Source organism: Tachysurus fulvidraco, chromosome 26, assembly GCF_022655615.1.
Source record: "Tachysurus fulvidraco isolate hzauxx_2018 chromosome 26, HZAU_PFXX_2.0, whole genome shotgun sequence".
In the NCBI taxonomy this organism is placed as follows: domain Eukaryota; kingdom Metazoa; phylum Chordata; class Actinopteri; order Siluriformes; family Bagridae; genus Tachysurus; species Tachysurus fulvidraco.
In genome coordinates, this window is record NC_062543.1 from 4278813 (window position 1) to 4290164 (window position 11352).

General features: G+C 39.4%; 1 protein-coding gene and 1 long non-coding RNA gene across 3 annotated transcripts; one reads left to right on the forward strand and one right to left on the reverse strand.

Moving 5' to 3' along the window:
- Window positions 1-408: 408 nt before the first annotated feature.
- On the forward strand, window positions 409-11325 carry fbxw5 (F-box and WD repeat domain containing 5). The gene is made up of 10 exons (XM_027144214.2): window positions 409-556; window positions 2588-2783; window positions 3761-3918; window positions 4040-4223; window positions 4698-4846; window positions 4996-5316; window positions 5481-5664; window positions 6280-6427; window positions 6655-6867; window positions 9790-11325. Exons 2-10 carry the CDS (start codon window positions 2597-2599, stop codon window positions 10055-10057), a joined length of 1812 nt encoding a protein of 603 aa, XP_027000015.2. The 5' UTR covers window positions 409-556; window positions 2588-2596; the 3' UTR covers window positions 10058-11325.
- On the reverse strand, window positions 5456-7128 carry LOC125140303. Of its 2 annotated transcripts, none has more exons than XR_007139603.1 (3): window positions 7062-7128; window positions 6659-6907; window positions 5456-5592 (listed from the first exon to the last, which is right to left on the reverse strand). It is a non-coding gene; the product is annotated as an uncharacterized LOC125140303 (long non-coding RNA). The 2 variants fall into 2 exon arrangements; XR_007139602.1 differs by having other exon boundaries at window positions 6659-6937; window positions 7062-7120.
- Window positions 11326-11352: the final 27 nt, after the last annotated feature.

Sequence of the window (11352 nt, forward strand, 5' to 3'; positions counted from 1 at the left end):
TGTTGTTGTTTTTTTAATAATCTGTCAGAATTTGTGAAACAATTTAAATGTTTAACTTTCGTCAATTTAGATGAGAAATAATAAAAGATAAATACTGTAATGATAAAAGATATCTACTGTATAACAACAGCAAAATCAAACCAAACCCAAGCTTTATTTTTCAGAAAAGAACAAATTGCAATCAAAAGCATCTAAACGTAAGACACAGTCAATCTGATATTGTTCCTTTATTATCAGCTTTAGATTAGTTTATCCTATTTCAATATAATTTCCATTCTATTTGCAAGCATGAAAGTGCAAAACAAACGTTCAGTAGTTAGTTATAACACAAATTCACCTTTTATATTTATATTATAATCTTCGCAGGATTTGCACTTTGTATTTAAATCTGAAATATTTAAATAATTAAAATTGATCGGTGTTCGATGAATCGTCGATAGATTCATTATCCTGAATTCTACATTCGCACGTTATCATTGTTCGACTTATTTGGTTTGGGAGCTGAGGCGTAAAACAGACATTGCACGTTATTACTACAGTAACCGGCGTTTGACAGGTAAGACTTTAAGACTAATTATAGTCTATCTGACCAAGCAAGATGTATATATCTTAAATATGTCTTCTGTCTACTACTTACTAAACTAAATACCTAGTTTAACGATGTAGCTTGCTGGGTCTTAGCTTGTTTTTTGCATGTAGCTATGCATGATTTTGTCTGCTAATTAAATGGAGCTGTGCGATTGTACTTCTTGTAGCCATAGGTCTTTAAAATATGTATTTCATTGACTTATTGTAATTTATACAATACATTACAGTGCTGTTTTAGCTAGCTAACTGGAGTCGCTAGCTAATGGTATGTAACAGCCGTAGAATTTTGCGTATAAACGGTGTTTTACGGTAATCACTGGTCGCACGAGACGAAAACTTTCACTTGTTTTGTATAAGATTTTCATGGATTTCGCTTCATAAAAATCACGTTTTAAACGCGTCCCAAATTGAATCAGATCCCGGACTTTGGGAGTTTGTTTCTATGAAGGATTTGTAGCTTTTAAAGGGAGAAGGACGTAGTGATTACTTTGAAATTAAACGTCCAACTGGCGTTCTTCTTTGTACCGTAAATATCGGTATACGCACGCACTAGGGTTCTGGACCGCCGTAGCATTAGCTTGCTGTAGCATTAGCTAGTTGCTTCTTTGTAGTAATGTGACTCCTGGACATTTCCAACACCCGTGTCTTTTATTTATCTAGTAAAATACATAAATAATAGGTTATCTAAATGATCAAAATGTATTGTTCTGTCTAGATTGCTACAAAATTAATAACTAGTATTGAAACTGAGGTTCTGTTTCCACCATCATTTACAAGCAGTGACATTGTTAGTTAAAGGTTATACCTTTTGTTTTTATAATAAACATTAAGATGTTGGTCCTGAGACCTGTTTCATATCTTCTGTCTGCTAAAGAAGCCCAAAATAAACTTGATTAATATTCCCTTCAATGCAGTTCATAAAAAAAATAAAATAAAAAATGATATGTTCCTGGTCTGATGATCTGATGGTCCAGAATTGATGGATTTGTAAATAAAACTATTAAAACTCTCACAATAACATCTGGTGAGATAAATATGTCTCGTTAATGTCTTGTTTTTAGGGGTGAACGTAGAGGTTACATAGAGAAAGAATGAGCGTTGATCAAAAATGAGGATATTTAGCATCCCATCTCGACCAGAGATGGCTAGAGTTGATTGATCCTTAATACTGAAATTGTTTTTTTTTTCCACACATTGTCTTTCAACACAGAAAATGTACAAATCTGTTAAAAGGACTTTTCTTTAAGAAGTCGATGACAAAACACACACATTTCAAACCGTATAATTTATACAGTAAAATTGCCACATGAAGCTCGTATGAGACTAAAATCTAAGTAATGTTTATTATATGTGGTTGAGTATTTTTATTTTATTGTGCTACTATATATTTAATTTTTTTCCAATTAACTTAATATACTGGATTAAAAAACAGGATTATTTAATAGTTTATGTCAGCATTTTCCTTATCTTCCTGTAATGTAGGCTACGGTTTATGGCAAATAAATATTTATCGTCTAAATTCTAACTCAATTGTTCCACGTTTGATTAAAATGTATAATTGACTGAATTCTTAACCAGTTGCAAAAATAATGTCTTGACTGTGCTTTATACACGTTTCACAGCAACCGCGTTGGGACGTAAAGTTAATGGATTACGAGTTTTGTTAAGACTTAAAATGCAGATGCTCTCAGAATCCAGTCATCTTAGTTGCTTTTTAGTTGAAGGAGATTGAGGTAACTTTAACTTTTAGTTGATTTAGGAGATCTTACCTCAACACTAGTGCATGATAGGAGTGTTGTGTATTTCCCTGGCACTGTATTAAATAACTTGATGTATGATTATAAGCCGTTGAATCCTTTGAAGGTGGCTCGAAGTCACTAGTCTCTGAAGAAAAAGATAATGGAGATTATTTCCCTATTACTTCAAACACAGATGTAATATTTCAGTTGTATAACCAGAACAACGGATCCTAACGACCCCTGACATCCCTCTGTTTCAGGATGTCAGGATGGCGAGCGTTCCTGACTTACCGGACAGCCTGGTGCTGGAGATCTTCCTGCGTCTCCCCCATGCAGCGGTGTTGAACGCCGGCCTGACGTGTCTCCAGTGGTTGGCCGTGTCTAGAGACGAGTTCCTGTGGAGGGAGCTGTTCTATAGCTACTACCGTATCCCACGCTCTGTACCTCGCCACCCAGGTACTGCAGTCAGGCAGGAGCCTAACAAATTGGGTTCTTTATTTGGGTTTATTGGTCACTCACACCATCTCTCACCAATATATGAATGTATACAGTCCATGTGCAGTATATAAGGAAAAATTGAAAGTTTCAACTGTTACTAACAAGTAATAATACTTCTTTTAAAAGACTACTGTATTGTTTTTAACCGAATCTTTATGTACTGCATCTATCATACAGAGGAGCCTTAAAAGGTCTTCCTTAAGAAATTCCTAAAAGTCTTAAGAAAAGATGCAGATTTAACAGACCTACAAAAAGTTATATAAAAAGATAAAGTATGTTCTCTTCATAACGTGCATTAAACTGGAGCCATACGATAAAAACGTCAACATTTTATTCATTTCTAAATATTTATTTTTAAAAGGTTTATCACTTTACTTATTATGTAGTTTATTAGTACGTATGGCTGTTCTTTCTGCGGTGAAGCATAATGTTGGTTTACCCGGGTACTAAAAAGCTTTCATGGATGGTCTCCTCTAGACAAAATCTCTGTTATTTCCATGTTGTAAAAATGATCAATTGAATTTAATGGATGTTTAAGAGGATCAAGGATGGTATCAAGTCGGCGATGCAGTCTCTGGGAGAGCGGATCTGGGCTCCTCGTGTCTTTTCTTCATGTCTTTTTCTCTTTTTCCGGGCAATTTTTTTATAGCCAAACCCTGAATAATAAAATGCCAGAACCTTGTTTTTTTTATATCTTCTTGTGACCTTCATGTGTGTTTAGGACTGTTCCCTAACAAACTCTGGGGTATATTTCTATTCATATCACCTGATGCTATAATTGCCCTCGGGTAGGCAAATTGTGACTAATTATAACCAACTATATGACCTCCAGTGGTAACTGGTTGCACCAGAGCTATACTTGGGGTATAAGAGCACTCGGGGTGAAGAAAAGTGTTCTAGGTTGCGACACCGTTTAACCTGTTTGTGTCTTGCAGCCGCTGTGTCATGGTACAAAGAGTTTAAGCGGCTGTATGACTGCATTCCCTGCGTGGAGGTACAGACTCTAAGGGAGCACCATGACCAGGTTCTGCATTTGGCCTTCTCTCATAGCGGACATCGCTTCTCATCCTGCTCCAAAGACTGCACTGTCAAGGTCAGATTCATCGTCCGCTTCAGAAAATTCACCACCTGAGAGAATTTCCTTGCCTTTTGTGCCAGCTAACAGCAGAGAGAACACTAATATTTCTACACACTTTATACCCTCGTTGTGTTAGCTTTGGGACACCGAGCGGCCAGATGGCACCATCTCTCTGGTGCACAGCTCCAGCATGCGTCAGTTTAACTGGGGCTACACGCAGTTCTCCCAGTTCAACAGCGACGACACTTTGCTGCTGGTATCAGGGGTCTACCTGGGACCACAACACTCCTCTTCTGGAGAGATCGCCGTCATCAGCTTAGGTGAGAAACACTCAACCCATGACACGCTCTTTACTTTACCCTCAGGATGCTGGAAGATTTGACAAAAGAGACGCAAAGACGAATTATTATTGAGATGGCAAGCGGTGCCAAGACGTGGCAGCATATGGAGGGTTCGTGATTTTGTCTAATCTAATGGTCAGCGTGAGCTCGGGGATAGACAAGGGTAGAAAGAGAAGATCAGGATGTATTTTTCCAGGTGCGACTAAACAGAACCTATGTGACTGACAACAGATTTTAGATAATAAAGATGGTGACATAAAATAACCCATCATCTAGATAACTAAACCCTGTTAACAGGAAAACCCTGATCTTAGATCTCAAAGTTTTGGGAATGGAGACGGCATGGAGTACATTATTGTTAATATATTTTAATAGCCTCAGCCCAGCCTCCAGCGAATATTCTTTGCTTGCTGTAGTATCTGTATATTCACTCAAGTCGATCCTGATCTGTAGAGAACTACACGCTGCTCTCACGAGTGAGGAACAAGCCCTATGATGTTTTCGGCTGCTGGCTCAACGAGACTCATCTAATTTCTGGCAACCTGCATTGGATTGGCAACATGACTTCCTGCACCGTGCTTTGGCTCAATAAAGCTTTCCAGGTCTGACCTTCGAATCCTGTTCTGTATGTGTTTAATCTGTAAGTGCAATATCTAGCACCAAGAGAGATATACAGTACAGAAGAAGCTAGAGTCGTTTAAGTCGAGTTAAAGCTTATTAATGAGTTACAGTTCGCTCTCTGTCTCGACAGGACATCGAGTCTGAAAACGTCAACGTGGTCAAGCGCCTATTCAAAATCCAGAACATCAACGCCAGCACCATTCGCACGGTGATGGTGGCTCACTGCCGACGGCACGACACGCCGGACCTGCTGCTCGACTACGAGGCGCAATCTCAGGCCCAGCAACACAAAGGAGAATCTCGACAACACCAGCCTCTGCTTTTTAACTTGGCTTCAGACAGCGAAGAAGACTGCGACGAGAGGGACGAAGAGGACGAAGAGTGTGCCGAAACGAGACGCTCTGGTAATCTGCCTCATCTCAGCCCGTCCAGACTGGAGCATGTCAGACACGTGGGTACAGAATGTGACACACACAACTGCTAACTTCTCACAGGAATAACCGTGAAGGCCATAATTAGATATTTACTCGGTTTAGAAAACCTTTAGTGTGTGTGCATTTCTTTAACACCAGCACATCGAGTACAAACAAGCTCATTTGTTGTGTTTGTCTTCAGGGTCTTCAGAGTGGAAGCGTTCATGACCGCGAGCTAGAGGTACGAGTGGCTCGGCTCATGGGTAGCTGTCACACCAAAGCGCCCAATCCGAGCCTGGTAGCACCTTCTGCCCCTGGAGAGGGAGAGGACAAGACTTATTTACTGTTTACCACAGGCAGCCTTACCTACTCACCTCACCAGATAGGTGTGTGTGTGTGTGTGTGTGTGTGTGTGTGTGTGTGTGTGTGTGTGTGTGTGTGTGTGTGTGTGTGTGTGTGTGTGTGTGTGTGTGTGTGTGCATAAAGAAGAAAAGTTTCTGGGTGTGAATGCATCAAGCATTGTTATGAATGTAAATTTTAAATGGACTGTGTGTGTGTGTCTGTGTGTGTGTGTGTCTGTGTGTGTGTGTGTGTGTGTCTGTGAGTGTGTGTGTGTCTGTGAGTGTGTGTGTGTCTGTGTGTGTGTGTGTGTGTGTGTCTGTGTGTGTGTGTGTGTGTGTCTGTGAGTGTGTGTGTGTGTGTGCATAAAGAAGAAAAGTTTCTGGGTGTGAATGCATCAACCATGGTTATGAATGTAAATTTTAAATGAAGTGTCTGTGTGTCTGTGTGTTTGTGTCTGTGTGTCTGTGTCTGTGTGTGTGTCTGTGTGTCTGTCTGTGTGTCTGTGTGTGTGTCTGTGTGTCTGTGTGTGTGTGTGTGCATAAAGAAGAAAAGTTTCTGGGTGTGAATGCATCAACCATGATTATGAATGTAAATTTTAAATGAATTGTGTGTGTGTGTGTGTGTGTGTGTGTGTGTGTGTGTGTGTGTGTGTGTTTCAGGTATTAAACGGATAATGCCTAATCAGATGACTACGTGTGGACCTGTACTCGGGGAAGAGCGCAGCGCTGAGGAATTTTTTGATTCACTAGATCATGTGATCGATATTCACGGCCACATTATCGGCATGGGCTTGTCACCAGACCACAGGTCACTTCAAAAAGTTTTTACAACATGTATTTATGTCTAGTGTATAAAAATAACCAGTTTTTTAAATCTGTGTATGTAATGACAAAGTAAGGCCACTAGGGTGCGTCTGAGCCACAAGAGACAGACCCACATTTAGATTTTTTAGCAAGCAAATTCTCGTCTTCGTATTTAATAAAACTGTAAATAATATTATATTGTAAAAGATGTGTGTAATTTGGTTTTAACAGATACCTGTACGTGAACAGTCGCGCCTGGCCAGCAGGCTGCGTGATTTCAGACCCCATGTCTCCTCCACCCATAGCTGAAGAGATCGACATGCACGTGATCGATTTAAAGAGCCTGCGAGAAGAACGACGCAGCCTCCGTGCGCACCGAGCCTTCACCCCTAACGACGAATGCTTCTTTATTTTCCTCGACGTCAGCCGTGACTTTGTGGCAAGGTAAATGTCTTAAAGGCAGATACATACGTAACCCAGGCAACTGATGGAAAGAAATGTGTCTTTATCATAGCTGAAGGGAAGAACAATACGATTGCAGATAAACAAACAAGCAAAAATGACACACAAGCATAATCATGTAAAGGACAAAGGCATATATTAGTTCTGTGTAACAAAGCAAAACCAACGTTACTCACCTATCGAGAAGGAAAAAAGCGCCTCGGCGTCTTAAGTAAAGTCGGCCACATATTCACACATTGGAGTTTCCCGAGTCAATAACTCCTGAGCTAAACGCTGTTACTACACAAACGCGATTGTAGCTGCCTCTCTACATTACTACGATAGAAAAGAGGTGTTATTTGTGTAGTAACAGTGTTTAGCTCAGGAGTTATTGACTCGGGAAACTTCAACCTGTGAATATGTGGCCAGCTTCCTGCTCCTTCAGTTCTCTCCAGCGCTGGAAAACTGATCCTATATTAACACGTCCTACTTCTTGCCTTATCGTAAGTCTTTCTTCGCTTTCTTTCTTTGTTTTTATCCTCCATGTCAATGTTAAAACCCGCTTTCTGCTAATGTCACACATGCGCACTGAACACTCTCTCTGCCCATATTGACAAGCCCCGCCCCTTTCTGCTCATTGGCTACACGTTTGTTTTGATTTTTGTTTATTATTCGGCCCGACTGAAGCATTTCTCAAAAATCAGAGACCCCGCCTTTAAGGGTTTCTTTGTTTGTTTGTTTATTTAAAGCAAGTCTCTGTTATACCACTATGGGGCGAACTAGAGCAACATTTTCTAAGCAAGCTGCCTCTGTTTCCAAAGCTCTAATCCTGGATATTGTATATATTGTAGACGTTTATTCTGTAGTCTCCGGTGCCAGATCTTACAGTCACTCACATCATTTTTTTGGTCTTAATAATATTGATTTTGATTAAAATCTGTAAAGAGAAGCAAATGAAAGACTCACGCTTTCTAGCTTCTATAACTTAAGTCACTTATTCGTGGAAGATGTGCATTTATTTCTCACATCTCTCATACAAAGTACAGCACTGTTTATTTTTACAACTACTTTTATATGTGTATTATTAAACTTTAGACAATTATATTTCTTTGTGTGTGTTATCATCATATGTCACTCACGTAACAGAAAAGCTTGTATGTTAATATAATTTCTTTGAAACCGCCTTTTTCACCTGCTTAAAAAACCCTCTGTGGCATAAAACTGCTACAGAATTAGTTTCGAACTTTTACACCGTCATCCCATGACTCCGTAGCTTTGTGTATTTACTCAGCACTCATGTGAGCACTCGCATGTCAGGAGTCAAATCAGAGCATATGATGTGTGTGTGTGTTTAACCCCAAAACAAACACTTCGTGGTTGAATGACTTGTTGGGAGATATTTCCCGAATTTTTAGCACTTTAAATATCATTAAATATCCTGATAATTAATCTTAGATGCAATTGGTGCACAGGTGCTTAAGGTTCAAATTTGTGACATCACAAACTGTGCTCATATGTAGCTCCGCCTCTTTTGTTTCAGAATATTAGATGTGCTAGTTTAGTGGTTAAAGGGTTGGACTACTGATCAGAAGGTTGTGAGATCGAATCCCAGGTCCCTGTCATTTCTATCAGCCCTTTATGTATTCTGTCTCTTTGAGCTGATGCAAAAATGTCAGGGTTTTTTTTTTTTTTTTTTTTTTTTTTTAAACAAACAGACAGACACAGAGGTGGATTTGTTGCCACCAGCAAACCTATACCATAAAATTGTTTGTTTTGAGTTGGTCATGTGACTAAACATACATCATCGTTTTTTGAATATGTTTGCACTTTGAGGACTGAGGAAAAGGATGACGTGTTTTGCGTTTTTAAACGTATTCACTTTTTTTTTGAGAAATCAAGATGAGTTTATCTGGATTATATTAACAGTGCTTGCATTTTATTGGGCTGCAATTCAGCATGGTTGTATAATTAAGCTGTGCATTTTTTTGAAGAAAAACACTTCAGACGTAAGTTCATTGTCAAAAATTCACCCTTCCAAAAAATTCGCCACACAATTTGCAAATTCGCTTTCAAAAACTCGACAAGAAATCCGACGTCCTATATCCTGGAATCACAGGAGAAGCAGTCGAACACCAATTCATGATCTACACCTGCTGGGATATATATACTGTATATATTTAGCAGCACTTCAGTTTTGGAATAATTCTAATTTCCATCAGTTTCCTCCCTTGCAGTCATTTGTACATATGTAATAAATGTGTAAATAAAAATTCAGTTTTTCCTATAGTGCTGTCTATATAGCACGTGTTATACAACCTTTTTATTTCCAGGAAGAAAACAGTATTGCTCGACTTAAGCGTTTCATTCGCATACATTAAATATTCACGTATTTAGCAACCGTAAGCTAACAGACATACAAGCATTCAAAATAAAAGCTTAATAAACGTAACTGCTTAGACGAAGAACCTACGCCTAAATTCTGCTTCTGTCTTAAAGCTTTTTTTAAGCATATAAAGACATTTAATAATCATTGCTTTTACTTACCCCCTGCTCCGTTTCGGCTAAGCCGTTATAATCATTGCCTTTCTCTACCTGTTGCTTTGGTCTTCATCAACCCCCCAATGCACCCACCACCTGCTGAGAAGCAGGGAAGCACGTTTTTGGGGCAAATCATTTGGAAGGGTGGGATTTGGACGTTGAAATTTTTAACAACGAAACTGTTTGAAATGTTTTTCTTTGAACAATGCACAGCTTAATTATTCAACCATGTTGAATTGCAGCCCATTAAAATGCAAGCACTGTTGACGTGATGCATTTTATTTTAAAAAAAATTTCAGTTATTTACTTATTTGCTTCAGACACATTAGGCATTTTTATACTTGCATATCTGTGGTGTTAACTCTCTTCTTCCACCGTATTCCGCAGTGGCGCTGAAGACAAGCATGGCTACATCTGGGACCGCCATTACAACATCTGTCTGGCTCGCCTGCAGCACGACGATGTGGTGAACTCAGTAGCCTTCAGCCCCACCGACCAGGAGCTCCTGCTGTCAGCTAGCGACGACTCCACCATCAAAGTGTGGCGCTCTCCACGTATGGTGCGCCTGGCGCGCCGCCCGACTAGAACCCGTGACCTTCTCGCCTCTCTACGAGCTCACAGAAACGCTCACACCGCTTTAAATGGCCAACTGTGAACAGGAGAATCAAGCAAGGGAGCTGGGACACGGTGGAGACTCGACTATAAAAAAAAACAAGCTTCTGATCGTGACCTTTAACAAAATAAAGGCAAAGCTTTCTAACACTTAACGAGGCCTAAGGACGAGGTGGTCACTGTTAGAGGAAAGAAGTACAAAAGGTGCACAAAAAGAACCTATGACCTCCATAAGAAATCCAGCTCTTGTGCTGCTGTTTTGTTTGTTAAACAAAAATTCAAAAATAATTAGTTTTTATCTTACAAACAAACAAACAAACAAACAAAAAACCACGGACTGTAAGTGTGTGTCCTGTTTGCTGTGGTTTGGTCTGCTGTAAGTATGCTGTGTGGGAAAGCAGACCTTTTATAAAATCATTGTTTTGTTTTTTTGTTTTTCTTTCAAAAAAATTATATTGTACATGACGGCAAGTCCATTCGGCTCCAAAAGTGTCGGCACCCGGCGTGAAAATGAGCGGTGAAGTACAAGGATGCCGTATCGTTATTCACACAGACTTTTTCTTTCTCTCGTGTTCCTACTTTTAAAACTTTACTATGCCTCATTGCCTGTTTAAGCTTTTTACACATTAGCGATCATCTCGTCGTGATCGTCGTCGTCACGCGTATGCGGTCTCCGATTTCTTGACAGTTCTACGACGGTGTAATTTTATCGCAGGCTTCGGATAAAACACACCTTAGTGGACACTTCAGGGTTTATTCAAAATATTTCGGAATTGTCAATGTCGGTATTTACAGTTTATTATTAGCTTAATATTTTACGAGTTCATTTTAGTTGTCCACATGATGGGTGCCAATAATTTTGGAGTTGTGGAATTGAGTGAGATTATATACATTAAATCTCTCTTATTTTTGATTTTTTTGCAGACTAATTCATTAAAGAACTTTGTATCCCATCTATAACACTAACACAAATTCCCCAAATGACGGCTTAAGCGAAGCATTTACAAATGTGTTTTAATTACATTCGTATCTTCGTGGATGTTTGGTTCGGGATGTAAATGTATCTATAAGTCTGTAACCTCTTGGCAGATGCAGCGGTTGTAGTTCATAATGCCACAGTGTCATAGTCGTGTAGCCCATCGTTCTAACTTGAATTGCCCTGTGTCGCCTGATCCACGGTGAAATTTCTCCTCTGTGAATTTTCTTTATTTTTTTGTGCTCTCTGGAATGACTTCTTTACCCCCCCACACACACACACTGTCTGACGTGAGTAAAATACAACATTAAAACTTCTCCCGTCATGCTGTTTAACGTTTCGTTTGTTTATTTTGTCATTTC

What these genes read in the sequence shown, in the direction of transcription:
- fbxw5 (XM_027144214.2), top strand. Translation starts at nt 2,597, where the DNA reads ATGGCGAGCGTTCCTGACTTACCGGACAGCCTGGTGCTGGAGATCTTC. An exon ending in GATCGCCGTCATCAGCTTAG is followed by an intron (nt 4,224 to 4,697) that starts GTGAGAAACACT and finishes CCTGATCTGTAG; the next exon opens with AGAACTACACGCTGCTCTCA. An exon ending in GGCTCAATAAAGCTTTCCAG is followed by an intron (nt 4,847 to 4,995) that starts GTCTGACCTTCG and finishes CTGTCTCGACAG; the next exon opens with GACATCGAGTCTGAAAACGT.